General features: G+C 35.2%; 1 protein-coding gene across 2 annotated transcripts in view; it reads right to left on the minus strand.

Annotated features, from left to right (window-relative positions):
• The window catches only part of LOC111055642 (limbic system-associated membrane protein), a 208870-nt gene that overhangs the window by 41014 nt on the left and 146499 nt on the right, over nt 1-21357 (minus strand). For both annotated transcript variants that reach the window (XM_039423482.1, XM_039423483.1), the window contains exon 4: nt 5679-5800. In XM_039423482.1, coding sequence (XP_039279416.1) covers nt 5679-5800 — 122 coding nt within the window. The remainder of the gene's footprint in view (nt 1-5678; nt 5801-21357) is intronic.

The following is a 21357-nucleotide window of genomic DNA, read 5'->3' on the forward strand; positions in this document are numbered from 1 at the left end:
AGCAGAGTTTTTGGCCTTTCTAGCTTGAATTGATTATTTGAAAACAACTGCATAATACCATCCCAATTTATTGGGATGATATTCTTGGAAAGATCTAATAGCATAATACCATCCCAATTTATTGGGATAATATTCTTGGAAAGATCTACAAGGCACCTTGATATTGATCACTTATAGATATTATTCCCAGGAGAAGCTTGTAAAGCCGTATTTGACCTACGTATATGCCCAGCTGGCAGTCTGTCGGTAGAGCATGAGATATTTGAATATTTTTGATAACTTGACACCTGCTGAAATAGAAATAACATATGATTCTTACCAGCTCTTCAAGGAGCTTATACAAAATATTCTGCTAACAGTTACTGCAAGCTTATAGATATTATAAGTTTATTATTCAAGCTAGTATTACTTTATATTATTCAAGCTAGAAAGGCCAAAAACTCTGCTGTTTCTTTTTGGAATAAATATTTGATATCATAATCTTTGGAATTATGGAATCGGATTGAATATGCCAAAAGTTGTCCTATCAGATATCGGCGATTGGCGATTAACAATCTAACAAACATTGAGGCACTTGTCAACTGTGGGACCAGTGATTAATAATCGGCTGTCTCAATCTGTGTGCGTCTATCGATCAAGCGTGCGCTCTTTTGTCGGTTTGTTTTGAACTGCATCAATCGACATGAGACTCTCTGTCAATCGGCTGCTCTGTCAATCGGTAATTTTTACCACTGCTTTGACTAGTTCTGTAATTATAAATGTTAAAGAGGTTGTAATACTGCTTCGACTTAAGACTCTACTAAGTCTACTAAGACTCTGTATTCCAATCAATTTGATTTCAGTGATTGGGTTGAATCATTTAAATAAATCTTGAGAACATATTATTTCTGAAGATTTAGTGATCGATACTGTATATCGCTGATTCATCCAACTTATCCGATGAAGAATACAGTTGGTTGATAATTATTCTACTAATTTGTCAATAATGATAATAAAAAATACTAGTACAAGATTGATCATGCAAGAAGACAGGATTAAAAATGAAGAGAACACCATTCAATCAATAAATATATAATTACAATAAAATCAACGAGCAAAAAATAATATATGAAATAATAAATGCTAAAACAATATGAGAAAATACACAAGAAAAATAACACAGCTCGCTCAATTAATTCTCTTATTCTGCTCAATAGCATCAATTATCAATTTTCATAGTTTTTGTATCAGCATACATTTTACAGATTTCTATAGCTCGATTGTTTGACTCGCTTCTGCTTATCAACTTAGAATTTCATAATTCAAATTTTCAATAATATAAAATAATTCAATAATATTTGATACTTCAAATATAAAATCTCAAGGCATAGGTTCGGCCGTCAGTGGAAGTTAGATAAATAATTTATCTTATGAACTTTGAGCTTCTATAAATCTCATTATGCAAACAATAATACTGATATTTATGTACATTAACTGAGCATACTTAATAATCTCAAATAGTGATATATAATTTAACATTTAATTCTCATATGAACTCTTAATATGACTTTTCCCTTATTAATAATACTTGCGCAATTATCGTTGACTCAAGCTTGATTTTTAAGTTATACCCTCGACGAGCTGGCTTTATGAAAATTCTATCACTTTGTAGCCTCTTAAATAATCATGAACCCCCGTGTAGATTTTTCATAAATTTTTGATGATGGCCAGGATTCGTCTCATGTGTCCTAAGCCTTTTCTGGTGGGTTGCTGTCGTCCTCTCCAATGGGGATATTTAATTTAATAACTCATGTCATACAGAGACATCACTGAGTTATAAGAAGATATTTTCAATAACATAAATCAAAACTTAAACTTTTGTAAAAATTAATTAATGAACAATGAGGGATTCAGTCTAATGCTCTCATAATTGGTGGGTGTTCCTGGTGACCTCTGGCAAGCAAGTGGGCTGTTGGTCTTCCCCTATTCTCTTTCGAATATATTCCCCTTTTTAATTTACATGAAAATTAAATATTTTTTCCTATTGGTGGATTTCAAATAATCCCTGATGACGCAATTTGGTGCGGCCAAATAGTCCGCATTTCTAGAACATATTACTATCTTAAAATTGCATATCTTTATCCTTAATTCTTATTTCATTCTAATTACAATGTTTTATGTATCCTACAACACTTACAAATTTTTATGATTTTAATAACGACCATGTGGAAATTTTGAATTAAATAATTTTTAGCGCCGAGCAAATACTGTATTATGATTGGTACATCCCCAGACTGTAGTATGTATTAATGCACTCAAAATAATAAATCCCAATTCCTTTACCTTTTGTTTTGTTTTTAATAATTTTTGTTCATGCTATATGATACAATAAATATTTTTGTGTTTTCTCAATCGTTTTTGTGACATTTATTTGGCATGCTTAGTTTACAAACCCTCTTGTCCTCGTCTTAAGGAATGCTACCTAGATGCAATTTATTTTGCTAGCGTGTATCTAATTAAATTGTAGATGTTCAGCTTGGTCGTTATTGATATTGCCGACAAGCGTTGTTTATACCTAATAGATACCTAATAGGTATAGAACCTAACCTCAAATTCATACAATATATTATTATTTTATTGAATAATTGATTTTCATTGCAATTTGTTAGCCATAATCTTGGCTTCTCTAGTCGTTATCGTCTTATCTATATCTTCGATTGATAACACCATTGGTGACAGATATCTCTGCTATTCTGTCTGAGACCTAGTAATTCATTTCAGTTAATGAAATTTTTATTGGTATCAAAATGTACCGTCAGAAGCTTTAGCTGGTTAAAATTATTCGTCTAAATTGAAACATAAATAGTAAGCCAATGAATAATAATAAAAATGATAAATTGAGCCAATAAATAATAATTAATGTCAATGCATGCTTTTTCTATCAAACGATGGGGAAGTGTTCATTATTCATCAAAATAACAAATATCTGTCGAACTCTTCATTGGTCTTCCAATACCATATTTTGCTATTCACTTTACCAAATAAGTCATCAGTGGTATCAGATCAGAAGTGAACTCAACTTAGCTGATGAAAAACGTGTAACAAGCAATGTTTATTGCTGAGAAAGAGATGAGAAATCTTTTATTTTAAGGAGGAAGTTTTCATTCAATGAATAATTGACTATGAGAAGATTACATGTTTTTGATTGGATTATTTCGTTCTTGGAATAGTTCAAGGGATTTTGCGGCTCTTATTCTTGTTGGAATCAAAAGCTTATGGTGCGCTTATCACTACTTATAATAATTCCACGCAAACCCTTCTATTTCTTGGATAACGATGAATAAAATTAGAGAGTAATAGAGAATACAGAAAAAGCTGCATGAGAGAATGCAATCGATTTCTAGAAAAGAAAAACTACCACTGTTCAATTCAATCACCTCCATTTACCATAATACCATCTACTCTATCAACTTCACCAATTGAATTTATAGTTTGTTATGACCATGGTCTCCAGGAAATGGTCCCATGACACGAAGGAGTCCTTCTAGCGACGGTGCAATTGCCAAGGGGAAGTCTCCCCGGCCGGTAGCCCCATGTTTAATTCAGTTGGCTGGGCGAGCAGCCCTACGAAAAACCTCATAAGCACCTCAGCTATCTCCCCGGACACAGAGCAATATGTGGTCGACTAACAAACCGTGAATTATGGATATAATCATATTCATGATAAAAAAATCATAGTGTTCGTTCCTCAACTGCACTGCTCACTGCATTCTAACAAGCACCATCATGAATGTTGAAGGGGGTTCCGTTCTCGTATTATATCAGATTGTTTCTTTTCCCCCGATAAGCACTGAGAGCACCGAGTAATTGAAATGACTCGTGCTTTCAACAATTAACTTTTTCGAGTAATCTTCCTAGAATAACTTTGAAGAGAATAATATCCTTCAATGCTTTCTTGATGATGCAGCCCTAGTGTTATGTGAATATTTTGGACTTAAGTTCTGATAATACAAGAAGTACTGTCTCATTTAGTATCAACCTTCAACACCAACCTCTGATATTGATCTTACACTATTTATTACCGTGGAAGTCATATATTTGAATTTATAGTAATATCAAATAAATTCTAGTAATACCGAATAAACTGTTTGCAATGGTATTCCAGCAGCCTGTAATTTATATTTTCTGATTCCTATCGACTGTTTGCAATAGTATTCCAGCAGCTTGTGATTTAGATATTCTGATTCCTATTCAAATATTTTTTTCCAATGCTCATATTATGTTAGGTACTGATTCAATACTTTATTGCAATTTCATTTGGAACTTTGAATTTGTAGCAATATATAGAGTTTTTTCCAGCAAAATGGAAAACAATCTCAATTATTTTTTGTTGTATGGTTAAAAATATATTATTCCATTCAACTGAAAGGAGTTAGTCATCAGATACGTTACCAAATTCAAATGATGTGACATGCCTTGCGTTATAGTGATATAAGTACCTGTCATATTGGAAGCTAACTGATATGATTGCCATCAATGTATAATATACCCGAGCTATGTTCAGTCAATTCATGGAACAATAGATCCACATGATGTTTTAATTTCACGCTTGGAAATATTATGGGTGCCCTTGTTACGCGTATTTTCACACAGTTCTACAATTGATGCATTGAGTCATGAGAGGAGAGCTCTTCACGCTAATAGCAGAGGAATATTGTACTGTAGTTGAATGGATGGAAATGAGGCAATATGTTCAAGGATGAATACAGATAGATCTTACACGCTTTTGATGGATTTTGATGGACGGATTCACATAATATCATGTTGCCCCAAGTCGAATTCTCTAGAACATAATATACAGTTATAATATATTATGTTCAGTCTATTATCTTTAAAGGCAACGTTGTCTTCCATGGAAGTTGAAATCTGTTGAGCAAGCTGCAATGTATCAAGAAATTAATTTCTGGGAAGCGAAAGGACAACACCAAACCAATTAAATTTGGAGTTGAATCAAACATTTGAAGTCTGTGGAGAGCTGCTGTAATCAATGTATAGTGAAATTATCAACATCTAATCTATTATGTTTCTTACAGTACACTTAGCCTATAAAATGGACAGTGTCATAGTATGTGTAACAATACACACACTATTCAGTAGAGAGTGTAGCTACTGGAGTATCTGGAAAGTTGATTGGAGAAGTTATGTTCTAAAGGGGTTTGTGAATATCCGGACAATTAAAATAATTAAGTGAAAAATATTTCAAATTTTTGCAAAAACCAAGGAATCATTTTTTATCACAATAGAACCGAATGTAAACGCAGTTCAGCCACAGTTTTGTTGTAGCACATGAATTGAATAAGTGTAATTAGATCCAGTTGATCACAAACGAAAATTGGGAGAGTGTGCTGCTATATCAATATAAACAATATTCCGACCACTAATATACCGATTAGACTTTTTTCCTTTATTACTCTTTGAATGGTGAGAACTTTTCAACATTTTTTTGTTCATTTAAAGGAGAGTAATATGTTATTAGCGTGAGAGTGTGTAAAAATTCCAACAATACCTTAATCTGCGAGGTAATGTACATTCGAAACCAACACTTATCCAAAGTTGATAATCAAGGAGATTCAATAGTAATGATACTTCCAAACTGAATTTCATCTTGAAGAGAGATAAGGATGAAGAGTTTCACTCACCTTGCGAGACCAGAGAATGGTAGGAACGGGATTGCCCGATGCTTTACATTCCAAAGTGACAGTGCCCCCTTTGCGTGCCGTCAGCTGGCCGCTAGCTGGAGAGGTACGCACACTTGGAGGAACTGTAACCAATAATTTGTAATTGATGAATCATTCTTCCCTAAAAACAATCAACAAGAATAATTTATCAATAGAAAATCCTGGAAATAAATAAATTTAAAATAGTAAGCAATTGGAACAAGTTTGTTTCTCATTCGTGACTAGTAAAAGCTAGCATAGATTCCCAAAACATGCTGAGAGGTTCTTCTACTGTCGCTATATTTCAGATCACACTAGAGTTGCTAGTAGAGCACGTGATTATTCGCGATTAATTCGGGCTGATAGAAAACAGCAATAGGAAATAAAAATACACCACAATATAAGACTGTGATGAATGTATAAGACAATTATATATTATGTGAGAATATACAAGAAATGGTTCAATTTTACATGTAAGCTATCACTGTTTACTATTCACAATGCAAACTAATAAATTGAAGGAATTAGTTTATGGGTCTGAGTACTCCTAGATTGTAATGAATTGGCGTGGTAACCGATTAATATATGTTGAAGGTTTGACACGTTCATCCGAATGAACGTGTCAAACCAAAGTGAGAAGGCCTCTGACTTGTGATGTCTATTCTTGAAGAGCATTCAGGCGCCTAATGAGATAACCCTTGACCGGGCACTTCGCTGAATAAAGCGGAGTTTCGCCAAGAAAAAGATATTGTTGGCGCGTGACGTCATATAAGCTCACGAGTCCCCCCGCAATAACCCCCGCATAGAACCCCTCCACCACTCCTCAAAGCCTAAACTCGTGAGAAGGCCCTTGACGACTTACAAATACCTACGCGTAGATCTCCAAGCATTCGTGAGCTTTCCCAAATTACTGCCGCCGATGAATGCAACAGTAAATTGGACTATGATTTCAATTTAGTTTCAGAGTACTGTTGTGTGGATGACTTAATAAGATTGGATTGTTGAAGTGCAAAGAAAAATTTCACCAATCGAATAAATGATTTCTCCAGAAAGTTCCTCTCCATTCGAATTTATGGAGTGATATTGACCATTGTGAGAAAATGTTATATAATGGATCTGATCACATTTTACAGATGATGAGTGTTATTCATGACAGAATGTTGATCTTCATTGACAGTGAAGACTCCATTGAGAGACCATTTGAAGGTTTATTGAGGAAGATATAGTTCTCTTCGACCAATCGAAGAGATATCGTCCTCGACCAACTATAGTAATTTATTCAAGGGCTTATATTATCATCACCAAAAAACAAACGAAACAATTGGATCATCATGTATCAATCGATAGAGAACATTATTGAATTGTTGAACCCGAGTTCAAGTGAACTCGTTGAATAAAATTTTATGAAAAAAGAGAGACACATGAAAAGAGAGAGACACATTCATCGTAGTGATTCCCACAATCTCCCACCTCTTTTTCAGTGTGACATAAATTGGGCTGCTTGCTGCAATAAGTACAGAAATATTGTTATTACAGCTAGATCCAGCTGTACCAGCTTGTACCAGTACAAGAAGTACTATCACACATTCAGCTTTACTAGATCTCTTGTGTTGTCCAAGCAGTAAAGCACCGGCTTCACAATATTTACGACTGGAAATGGGTTTCTCTACAAGCCAGCACACGGTGTGGTGCGAAGCGATCCGGTATTGTTCTATCTTGCATCCAATAAATTCCAATTACCGTAAATGCAGGCAGCATTGAATCAAGAATGACTCAAGAAAATGGGTGCGATCTGTTGAACAATGAATACTTTAATAGACAGTGCTCTACTTTCTACAATAGAGAGTTTGGCTTATGTTTCTTTATACTTCTCTGGATACATTTTCCCATATCATGAAGGAGTAAAGCAATATTTTATAACGTGATAACGTATTAATGGATGGAATTATTGATATACTTTCAAACATAATTATATATTATATATTCATTATTCTTGCTTAAACAGTAGAAGAAGAGAGGTTCATGAGGAATGAAACTGGAGTATGTTAGATATACAGCACAGAAAGCAACGAAGCAGAGAACGAAGCGCAGAAAGAAACTTTGATGGGTTTTTGGAAGTTGATTACGGAGACTTAATTAGTGATGGAGTTGGAATAGTTGAAGCGGAGTGGCGCTGTGGAAACCGCCAAGGTCGCAGTGAAATCTATATGCAAATTGTGGTCTAGTTGCCTATGGTTGTTTCGGCAACAGTGGTGTAGCCCACCCCACAGGGCAGCCGCCGATAATCAAGCCCACGAGGGGAAGCTGATGAAAGGGAGTCCACAAAGCATGATGATACTTTCTCAATGACCTTCCACAATTACCGTGGGCTGTGGAATGACCTTTTTGCAGTGGTTGAGCTGAAAGACAATGGCGGGTGAGTGGAACCAGACCGATTGGCACGCGGTCAAGTGCCAGCCACATCAGTTTTTGACAAAGAGCAGGACGCCTCTTGATCAATTTCTATCAACTATGCTGCTCGTCCACTCATTGAAAATCTGCCGCATAGAAATTGGAGTGTATTGATTGGTTCTATTCAAATATATCATGGCGTTGTTGAATTCTATTTCGAATCTAACATGGGATAATAAATCATTCTTAAACCATAGTCGAGTAACTGAACTCATTTGGAGATATTTTTGAAGTTAACTAGCCTAATTATTAACCTACACATCATCATGTTTGTAGAATAATGCAAAATTTGTTCTAAAATTCACATGATATAAGAAAATATTCAATATAATCATTATTGTCATAACTGATATGAGCATCATTTTCACATTGCAAAAATTTTGTTTAGATTAGTTATCATTGCAAGGATTAGTCCATATATGTGGTATATATGGCTCTGTGAGCCTGGAGTTCAAAATATTCAAAAGGCAAATTGAATTGATCAATGTTGCTTCCAAATGTATTCAAAATAGGAACCATTTTTTCCCTTATTGTAGAAATTATTCCAATTAAAATTTGTGGATTGCAAGGAAGAAAAATGTGTAAAGCTGTAAACAATATTACTGTCATATTTTCGTTCGAATTGAACCAATTGAGGTTCTCAGAACCAATACGCCCAATTTATTATTGAAATAGCTTATTGGAAAAAATATCATCCGTAATATAAAGCTTATTATTATCCAATCGTGTAACAAAAGCAACTCGTTTTTCATTCTTATCAAGTTGCGTTATTTTCAAGTATCTATTTAGTTTTACGATCTCTATCGCCTTGGGTCCATTATGCAGATACTCGGTTTAAACGGAAAAATGTCAGCTGTTCCTATAAACCCGTAAGAAACATATTATGATAAATAATGCAACCTTACCTACAAGTAAACGTGCTTTATTGTTAAACGTAGTGTTAGCATATGGCCCTTAGCTGTTACACAAGATTCACTTCCATGGAGGAGTACTGAAGGCTGAACTGACACTGAACTATGGAAACTCCATGGTTATTGATGGCTCCTCTTCTGACTTTCTTCTAAAAGGCTTTTTACTGATACACTTTATTATTTTTGTTCTTTATTCTCATTGTTCATTGATTCATACAATAAGTGCATCATCAAAACACGTGTTTTATAGCCTACTATCACAGAGGTTTACCTATTATCTGTGATAATATCTATGTGACAACCTCAAGGAAAGTAGTTACTGATCTCGTTGGGAATGTACCTGTAGGAGCTATAAATCTGTGTTTTCTCACAGTTACTCGAGATAAAACATTTCGCATATTATATTGAAAATGTGTAATGCTTTTTGAAGCTCTTTTCCTTGTACAACCCACTTATTATAAATGACCGAAGCGAAGCTGAGGTCTTAGTTTCGACTCGATCGGCTTTTGTCTGTTTGTTTGTTTGTACCGCAGTTACAGTCGCAGTTATTGTCCGATTTGTATGAAATATGGGATGCAAGTTCTTTGAAACAAGGTGCAGAAACGTATGTATGTGTAACGAAAAACTTCCGGTTTTTTTTGTAATATTTAAAAAACCGTAGAATAACCTCAAAAGTATCTTTGAAGATACAACAACTCATCTTCCTACTTTTACGCAAGTACAGTTATCAGGGCATGGTGTCCAAGACAATTAGAGCGTAGTTAATCACACCGTGGGATTCAGGTTCAAATCTCGTTCTGACCAGATTTTTTTTGCAGACGATACTAATTGTTTTATCTTATTCTAATAATATATCATTATAAAATGATCATTATGACTATATAGAATACTAATATTGAATCATCTTATTATTATTGAATTGATTCATCAAATTAATTGGATAGATTATTTTTAAAAAATCTTTAATATCAATACATAAATAACTATTATTATCTATGTTACAGATAACTCTTTTAGTTGTGGACAATTTTTATAATCATAAAAATAAATCAACAACTATTTTAGTTGTAGACAATATTTAACATCATAAACATTTCTTTAATCTCCAACTTCTTTTTATCATAGCTATCAGTTATTATTTAAGTTATTTTTCAACTGGTTTTTCAGTTTATCAGGTACAATAATTATTGTATTGTATGCATTTCTTGTGCATTTTTGTGTCGCTCTACAGTGTCAAGTCTTTTGTTTTCCTATTGGTATGAGATCGGAAACCGATTTGTGAGCATTAACATTCTGCATAGGCATAACAAGCCATAACATTGGATCCACTTTCCATGAGAAACATCATTAGCAACCTCCTGTTATTGTCACCAACAAACCCATCTTATTTAGAATCATTTTCCATCACACCATCGTCTGTGAGACGATTCATCATCTAAATTGCCTACTACATATCCCATTTTTCCGTCAGTTGACCGATTTCTCATAATTAATTATTAGAAAAGTTGTAATATATGTTTATATTGTGAATATGGAGACGATATGAAGGTACCTCCTTGATAAGTCCAGTGTCCCTGCAAAGTGTCTCTAGCACTTTCAATGGAGAAAATAATAGATGATATGGCTAAATCTTCACAATATTATACTGTACTTACTGTCCCTTCTCATTAGATTGAGAGTTGTATTCATGAGCGAGGTCTACTGTTCGCACCTTCGCAGAACTACTAGTATAATTGAATATGTGAAGATCAATGCATTCAGGTAGGCCTACTCGTCAATACTATAGCCTACCTTATTTCTTTTAATATCACTTTTTTACTAGAAATAAGTTGATATAGTAGAGTTGCATCTTCTCCTGAATCAGTAATATAATTTCCATTTAGAACTGCTTCTGTAATGCTCTTTTCCGATTATTGTTTATCGTTGTATATATATTTTTCAATCAAAACTGAGTGAACTAATTTCTCGATAATTAAAATATTTTGACTATCTTGACTGGAAAGATATCAATGGAATATCAATTTATCTGATATCAATGACCGTTATCGAAGTAATTCGCCAATTGCCGGCCATTATTTTTTTTTCGTCCTTCGATTGGCTGAGAATTAGCTGTTGGTGAGAATTAGTGAATCGGACATAAATAATTTTGAGTGTCGGTCGGCTGACAATCGTAAGTGTGAAAGCGTCTATGCATTCGAAAGTGACATTCGTAATTCTCCCAACCCTCACTTAGCAGACACAAAAATCACAAACATGAAAATACAGTATCACCATTCTTTGAAGATTCCAGTATTATTCTCACACCAGCTTGCTCAAATTTTTATAGAACATTCAAAATTCTTCATCCCAAATTTCATTGCATTCTCTTAAAGAAATATGACTTTTGGAAGATGTCAGTGACAGGTAACAATCTTTGTGACATAACAGTCCGATTCTGTACCTTTCCAACGCCAATGATTGCTCTGTAGATAGATTGATTGATACCACGGCGTAAGGGAGAGCGGAAGTAGGGGCGTCGTGAGAACCTGTTGCAAAAGGAGAAGGGAGGATAGAGAATAGAATTTGTGAGAGAGAAAAGCAGATAGGATGAGCCCGTATTGTTCGGAGGTCAGACCGGTTACGGACCATTAGGCAACAATTACTGAGCCTCCGCGATCATTGCCAGCGAGCAGCGACCAGCGACCAGCCAGGTCCTCGATCGTCCTGTGTATCGGGTAATGAGCGGTAACGCCTGTCAATTTTTAAACTGGCTATTAGCCCTCCTGTGCGCGCGCACTCACACACACCCACACTCAATGCTTGTTTCGGCAATGATGAAGTGCTCGTCGCCTTGTCTCTCCAAGCCATTCCCTCTTTTGCAACACACCTGATCACCAAATCATTGACATCATCATCATCATCATCATCATGAGGAAGAGCTCAGTCTTATTAGGCGTTCAGTTTATTGCGGTTCGGCAATCGCTCGTCTGTTCTACCGACCAATTACCACTATTCCCCTCCACCACACCATCTTAGCTCAATCTCATTCCTCTACTCACACCCATCTGAACCTCATCTCTCTGTCTCAACTCGTTCCTCTTCTCATACTGGCTCATCAAGCCGGTCACATCTTTCTTCTGAAGGTAATAACTAAATGTCTCATTTTCTCACTCCCCGCTAATCACCTTTTTTCAAGACGCTCGGTCTCTCTCTCAACTCAAACAGCAATACTCTTAGTGCTCACTCAGAGCTGCATCAACCTCTAATTTCAAATGAAGAGAAAGATGATACTATTATGTCGCTTCCACATACACATAGACTATCATTTCTATTAATTTGAAATCTCCTGGATCTTCCACCCCCTAATGACCTTTCTTCACATTTTCCTTTCTATTATCTCTCTTCTACCCTTAGAAAAAATTAAACTATTTCAAATCATACTATAATATTCTGGTCTCTTGCTAATTGATTATCACTCTTCATTTTCCTTTTGACTCACTTCATCAAATCTCAAATTCATCGCTACTCAATTTCCCTCACTCTCTTTACTACAGGCATCCTCTCCTCTTTCACATACGATTCCTCATTCTATCCCTCTCTCCATGGAGCATGACTGTAGAAAAACATTTATCTATTTCTCCTTGTTCCTCTTTCTATCGAATCGTATTCGTTCTCTTCTGAGCCGTTCTCCTCCATTACCCATCTCTTATTCACAGCGAGGAACAGCCATAGATAACCAGATATAATTGCACCCGCTCCCTGGTCACTAATAACCCAATGAACGACCGACAAACTGCTCGCTTCTAATTTATCGATTGGAAATTAGTGGCTGTTCCAAGACGATAGTGATGTCTCTTTTCTAATGCGCCTTTAATAATAATATGTAATCCCTCCTATTTTATAGCCTGTTCAACAGCTCTTCGTCATTCACGCTCAATGGCTCGCATCTGTTAAACAAAAAGAAAATGCTTCAACATTTTCCTCGTGTTTCGCTATTAGAAAGTAGCTGTATTAATTGAGAAGACTATACATACACTAGCGGCCCTTTGGGTTGGAGCTCATGAACTGTTGTATTGATCTCTGAAATCTGCAACTTGTAAATATACAGATTTGGTGAGAATGAGAATCATTATGTAAACACCTGAATATCTCTTTTAGAAGTATGATATGACAGTAGGCTCCATGGGTGTTCTCTATTCCGATTGAAAAAAAAAATACTTCCTGTCCCTTCAAAACTTTTGTTCGCCATCCTGAATCCGTCATATGGATCAAACTCCATTTCGAATCCAGCTTGATTATTCAAATGAGAGCATGGTCATGTGATACAGAATTTGGAAAAAAATTAATGGCGAAACCCGTACTTCGATATCTCAAACCTTTTCAATGATCTAAACATTTAAAGATACTAATAAATGATAAAAAAATAAGATAAATGAGTACCTACTTACATTGGATAATCAAGTGTTATTGAACACTAATAGTAGCTTCTACTCACAAATTTAATACTTTGAACATAAACATTCTTCATAGCATATTTGTCAAGTCACACCAACTGCTATCAAAAGTAGTATTATTAATTATGCATAGCCTATGTTACAGACAGACAATAGACAGGAAAACAGTTAACGGAAGCGAGAACTTATAGATTGATATGTTTGTATTATTCAGCTGAGTTTATGTGTCGGCGCATAAAGTCTGTCAGTCTGTGTGATAACTCCCAAATAGCATCAGCTTTTTAAATGAATGGGACAATTATAGAAATAGCATGCAATTAATTCCAGCTGACTAAATGAAAAATCAGAAATAATTTTTTTCCTTTTGCACTTTCAATGTTATTTTTATATCCTGGAAAAGGACAAAGGAGTTATCAATTTCGTTTTTCAACGAAGTTGACCTGTAAAAAGGTTCGAAGAATAAGTGTTCAATATTTGAAGCTGATTGATCAATTTTAGTATTTGTAGAACATACAAACAGACGGACAACGACTTTGGGCTTCACTAAGTTAAAAGTAAGAACTCGCTCATGCTCGTTCAAAAAAACAAAGTTTCAAAACATAGTATGTAATGGTAATCTAATTTCATTTATAACGTGGAGAATCATCTGATGTAGTATATGAATGATCACAATACCTCGAATTTACTGAAGTCTCATGCTGAACCAATAATCACCACCTAATCTTGCATATGAGTTCCATGACGGCTTTGTCAGTTATAATTTGGAATGATCAGTGTTGACTCTATCAATCCAATTTCAAGAAATTATTTATTGGAGGACTGTGGATTTTACTCATTGGGAAGTGGAATTCATGAAGTATAAAACTTTATTTCATACTCCCAGTCACACCATCAGTCATTTATTTTCCTTTATGTTCATTGGTTTCGCATTTTTTGATACTTTTGTTTTCTCAAATAAGGGGGAGAATATCCAACATGAAATTAATGCTTTGGAGAAAAATACTATACTGTACTTCTTATCGTTCAAGAGTCAGAGATGGAAAAATATATGAAAAGAGGATCTACGTTTCTTAATTTATAATGCAAGTCATCTTCTTCATTATTCAGAGAATTTGAATAGACTACGAGATAATCACACAGAAAAGACTAAAGTGAGAAAATTCTTCGAAAATGAATAATTCTTCACTTTTAGGAATATAGTAGCAGGAGTGGATGAGACCGAATTGAAAATAGCTACTAAAATACCTTCAGAGCTTAGTAGCCATTAAGACAAAATTTCAAAGAATTTTTAAAGCTTTTTTCTACACTTCTCTCCAGGCTCGCATGCAATTATTGTAAACTCTTCAGTCTTCACTTTCTTTTTCAGTGCCTAGCTTACAGTTTTTTCTCTTATTACATTTCTCTTCCATCACCGGGATTATCAATGAATGATTCAAAACTCTCTTGAATTATGAAATTGAATATAGATAAGTTCTGTTCAATCTAGAATCTTTTTTTTTTTGAAAAGTCTAAACCTGCTACATAATATTCAAGGGTTTTTGTAATGAAGTTTGTTTTCTCGGTCCATGAAAATTTCTCTAATATTCGAATATTATTCCCTATTTTAGTTGGCTAATAATGATGTGTAGTATTCCTTCTATTTTTGGTTTTGAAGCAACTAAATATGAAAATCTGCTATGTGAAATTATTTCAGGACTGAGAAGTTTAGTGAAGTGGAGAACAAGAGTTTACCATTTTTGGACTATTTATAACCGTACTAACTTTGTATGAGGAATAGCACAAGGTTACCTTATTTTTCCTCCCTGTACCATTTGATGATGCAATTATTGTAAAAAAGAATGTATGAAGCAATCAGAACAATAGAGCTTGAATAATTGATCCTATTATTGGTCAAGCCCATTCTTACTAGAACTCTAGTATATTCTAGGTATAACCTTCACTGAGTAAAGCCATAGAGAGAAAAAACATATTTAAGAAGATATCCTTACAGCAATCCCATGGTACAGGGAGTTCATGTTCCAAACTTCAATGTTATGTCAATCCGATAGTCCCCGTGTTGTTCTTTTTGTGAAGTTATGTAACGCTGGTGGTCTATAATACTGTGCATTTTTTACACTATAAACACTGGTCAAGACAGTAATAATTGAACAAAGTCGACAATATTACAGGTTTGAGATAACTGTGAAACTAAGAAAATGAACGACCCATAACATGGGATATCCTCTTATTATGCTCTATGTGCAATTCATAAATATTTGCAAAGCAGAATCATTCACAATCTTCATTCGCTAAAGCTCTTGCACGATACATGTTTCCTGAGAATCATAATAATTGAGAATAACAATTTTTTACGGTATCAATGTATATTCTGTATGAGAATTTCATTTTTTAATAGTAATCGGTAATGAATTCGTATTAAATATGAGAATAGTTGATCATTTATCGAAGACGCCAGGAAGGCGTGTCTGAGTCTGAGACTCCCTTACGCGTTTCTAATGAAAATTCAGACGGAACCGCTTGTCGTATAAATTTCCAGGAGCGTAACAGTCGTACTGTTTCTTTAACATATGCGAGGGTGGAAAACTTTGAGACTTATATCAAAAAAGAAGGAGGGCCGCCCCTTGTAGCCAGAGGAAGGAAACAAGGAGAGTTGTAGCAAGTTTCGTTTTGCAAGGAGAAGGGGGAGTTGGGTACAAGTCAATAAGTGAAAGTATTTCTCGACCGGCGGCGACTCAAGCCGTGTGTTCCCACTGTGACTCGGGTCCGGAACAAGAAGATTTTGTCACTCTCTTTCCTCTCCTTTTTTCTCAGATTCCTCACGTCCCTCCGATCTCCATGCCTCGACGAAGGAAGCTGTTGATGGCAGAGCAGTAACACCAAGACTGCAGATAATAAAAAAGGGTGATTGTGAAATACTCAAATCACCTAAAAGATCAAGGCGTGAAAACAAATTCTGGAGGGTGCAAAAGATGGGGTGACATCGCAGTCTGTTGCGAATTCCTTTAGAGATATGGTTCACCGCTGCACTAAGAAACAATGGCACAGCTTGTTCAAAACATACAACTGAGAGAACAAGGGAATATTAGTATTCCATGAACATCGAAAAACTTAATACTAACAACTGTGGTTTATTGGTTATTTTTCATAAGTGGAACTTGAAAGCTGCAATGTTGATGAATGATAATTTTGAGTATATATTCATAGTCTTTGCTATGAATCAATTATTTCATCTCTTGATCCATGCATCATACAATCATTAAGTGAATAAAACTGTATTAGATTTTCTTAACTATATGATTATTCCTTTCATCTCTGATACAATCTAGATGAAATGATGTAACGATCATTTCAAAATTTGAAATCATGTAATCATGTAACCATAATTTGAATCATTTGTGGAAACATTTCTCATTGTGAGTCTTTAGAAATTGCTGGAATGATGTGATAAATACTCCTGCGTTCTCAATTATTTTTATGCACTTATGCTGTTTCCACACTCCAACTATAGAATGCACAATGAGGATTGTTTATTGTATGCTCCAACCTATAAAGTTCGGCTAGAAGATGCAATATGAATGCCACTATTACATAAGATAATACGTATATCATCTATTCAATAGTATGAATTCCAAGTGTACATCCTTTTTTCTTCTTGTTGATTTCATATTGAGAATAAAATACATATTGAAAAAAAAACAAAACCTAATGCTGATTTTTCCGAGCAGGATCAAACTACAATATAGAACAAACTTGATGATTTCAAAGTCTACAGTATGAAGCTAAGACACATGGGTGCTCGGTGGATGATTGATAAAACCTACACTACCAACCCCGGCAAGCAATCGCTCCCCCGCACATGGTCTAATCAGCCATCATCTATTACATCATTCCTCACCTATGTGGCCAATTTGATTTGGACAATTTTGACGAAGGTTTGGTAGAGAAGAGTGTAGATAGCGCATAGTCTCTCTGACAGTGATGGAAGTTATAGTTGATGATTCAAGGAAAACGAAAAAGTAGTGAGATAAGAGGGTTGATGTTTAGGCGCCGTGAAGAAAAAATATGTGCATATTGAATACCAAAGTTCGAGTTTGCGTTCATCTCTCGACCATTTGCGCTGCTCCCCATGGATGTTATCTCTCAAACGCACCATAAATAGGGAGAAATTCTTATTGATAGCGAAGGGAAGAAGTCAAAATGCGATTCTTCAATTCTTTATTATTATTCGAGCTATTCGTGGTCTTGAATAATAATCAATAATCAATCATCACCAATAGAACATTAGAAAGAATATGTATGGAAAAGGAGGTTGAAGATTTCAGAAAAACATATTCAACGACTTCAAGAACAATTGGATATACGTTATCTGAACTTTACCGTTCAATTTTTACTATTGGAAAAGATTCGATCTAACAATTTTTGTCCCTTTTTATTGTGAATCCAATTCGAAAATTTTTATATACATCACATACCAAACATAAATAGTTTGAACATTGAACGTTTCGAATATATCACTAGGTCATATTCTTATAAAAAAACACCAGTGTTATAGGGATTATAAGGTAAAATAATACAAATTCTCATCATTTTAATATTTCTATTTTCTAAATGAAAATGCTCAGGCTCAGTCCCTCGTCCAACAAAGTTTATTTCTCGATGAATTTCATAATTGAATTTCACAATTTTATTCCTTCACTCCACGTGTACGGTACACATTTTCAATAATTCTCGTCAAGTTCCATTGACTCTCAAATCTCAAATCAGTTCATTTTGCTCTCAGATATTATTTTCACAGTATTTCTCCAATCCAATTAACATTGCGAATCGAACACTGCAATCGACATTGTTTATATCCTTTGAATTTTATTTTTTCAGGCTAGGCTATATCATTCATTTCCAACTGGATGATAGCCACATTTATACAGAAGTCTTCACTTATACGAGATTGATAAGATGAGATGTTCAAACAACCATGCGCTTGACAGGTTTAGAACCCACTATAATATTAAATGAATGCATTGATAACGCCTTATACCGTGCTATATTTGTACTGATAGAACTCGAATATTAGAGGATTGTTTGATAGGTTCAGTTCCCAGCATTGTTAAATCACATTATAATTCTCTCCTTCGACAGTTCACATTGAGAGTTTGGGGTGAAATGATGTCTCATTTATTGATTACTCCAATCCATTATTTTGAACTCCCTTCTATTTGCAAGTTAATTGAAGAACTTGATTGGGGTAGAATAAAATGACATATGCTCTCTCATATTCATGATGAGACTGCATTGTTCGCTAAATTGATTGAATTGAACAAGGAAAAAGAGGGAAAGATGATTCGTGATGAGTCGAAAGTTTACCGAACGTCTATTCTGGCTGGATACTCGCCTCGAATACGGATTGCAGGGATCAAAAGATTCATAGGGATTTTTGAAGATTACCAACACATTACAGATTGTTTTTCTTGTCGTGAGTGGATGAAGTTGTCGTGGGGGGGGAGATCTATCTCGTATCTCGTCTCCTCACAAGGATTATGCTCGGCGTCCAATTTTCCGTCATCCATGTTGACACAGCAAGTAATTGCATTGCTCAGAAGACGGTGCAACCAAGTGTGCACAATTTTGGAAGGGAGCTAGTCTCGTGATTAATGTTGAGCAACTTTGTGAAGATTATATACACGTCACGTGACGTGGATAACGTGCAACTTGTGCTCGAAATTATATACAGAATTGTTCAGCTCATGTAAAGAAACAGCCTCACCAGTTCCCTTCAACATCGTATCAATATCGACATGACTTGCGAGTACATCCCAAGTAGATGCTTGGATTTCAAAGAATTTTCAAATACAAAACATCGCATCTTCGTTCATAATGTTTCATATTTGATCGATATCAATTTCATTTGAAGGTGACAATTCCAATTGTGACTTTTTAAACTTAACATTTTCGACTGAAAAAGCTGTAGGCCCAATAATTACTCCTTCATCTTAGCAAGTTCAAAGGTTCAGTAATGTAGGAGCGTTGGCAGAAGAACGTATAGGGTTGAAATTTTGGTCAAATAACCTGATTATCCTCATCAATTGAGCAGAGCAGATATTTCACATTCTGTGTCTCGCAATGATGCCAGAATACAGGTACGTTCGATAGGCCTAATTTTTGCGTCAATTCAAGTCAGGCTATTTTTGATCCTTTAACAAATAACAGAGTAATGATGAACTCTATGCTGCATGTCAATCATGAGTGCATGTGGATCAGTCTCATGAGTGGCTCCATTATTTGACATTGTATTGAAATTTTGTCAAAAACTCTTAAACAAGAAGTGTCATAATCGATGCTTGTCAAATTTGACTACTGTGTGCAAATATAAATTGGGATTTGCGTTTGATATTGCCGTGACAGGAGATCAACAACAACATCGAAATTGTAGCAATTTTAATCTCTTGTGAAACATCCATTCTCAAAAGCTATGACAAAATGTATCAGCTATGGAAATCGATATGCGAAATATGATATGTTTGCCAGCCCAACCCCAAACACTCCGCACTACATTTTGTTGTTCAATTGAGCTCCCTGACAACAACTCTCATCAACATCGATATTGTCTAATGAATTTTTCTCAGTTACTGTTCGAAATTATTGAACTTCCACACCCATTGATTATGCAATTTGAAAAATTGAATTATCAAACTGAATATCAATGTGAATCTAGGAAATTTATAAGCATAGGCCCATTCGTAAAAGATCATGATCTATTTGAATTACGGGGCGAAATTCTGTACAAAATCTTAGCAGCAGTGCATAAATCAAGTTCACCCAGTAATTCAAGTTCATTATCACAGAAAAGACTATATTATTATTAGTTCTGAATCAAATAATATCAACTTCCAATTCAATGTTTCTTGGACAGAGAAATTGCAAACCATTATCATGAAAATGTTTTACCTGTCGCAGAGACAAAAATAAATCCTGTCTGTCATTCTGTCAAAGGTGACACGATCAGTCAACTGTACGTCTCCTTTCAGAATATTATATGATCTGATGAGCAATTACATCATTATAGGCTTCCGGCTACTAATACAGTAGACTTTGATACACGAACTCACTGTCTGGAACATGTTGGTTGATAACCTTTCATCATAACAAATTGAGGTTCTCATCATAATCATAAATGACAACCACAGATAATATTATGCGATGAGGTCTTCTCTTTTGCATTCTGTGTTTCTGTGATCCAATCCATTTTTCAGAAAACTGAATTGTAAGGGTGATAGTGTAACTCTCATATCAGTTCATGAGAAATAATATGCTTGAATCAAAGAGGAATTCGACTCATTTATGTGCGTTGCATATTTCAGCAAGCCGTGATCTATCCGAAAATAAATAATCAAAGCATTTTAACAGCCTGTAATTCTGGGATGAGCCATTGTGATGTATTCATCAAAGTTCATTTGGCTCACAGCACCAAGTATAGAAATATGGTTCTATACTCTGTCCAATTTCACATGAGCTCTGAAGGATTAGGCCGACCCTCCTACTACTCACACACACAAGGGCAGTTTCATTTTGTGTGTGTGTGAGTAAAGGGACGGTCTGTCTACCTGTATACTATGTAGTATACATAGTATATCAATGGCGCAGGTAGACCAGGCGTGTGTGCCTGCGCGTGGGGGAGCGAGGGTCGGCCTAATCCTTTAGAGCTCATGCGAAATTGGACAGAGTATAATATTAGATCCCCGGGTATAGTATAGTCCTGGTCGGCCGATGATCTGTCATTATTATCTATGATATCGCCTCAATTTCATTTATTCGAATATAAGTAGTCCTTCAGATCAATATTATTGAATTCATAAGGCTAAGGACTCTAAC

This window comes from Nilaparvata lugens, chromosome 3 (assembly GCF_014356525.2).
Source record: "Nilaparvata lugens isolate BPH chromosome 3, ASM1435652v1, whole genome shotgun sequence".
NCBI lineage: Eukaryota > Metazoa > Arthropoda > Insecta > Hemiptera > Delphacidae > Nilaparvata > Nilaparvata lugens.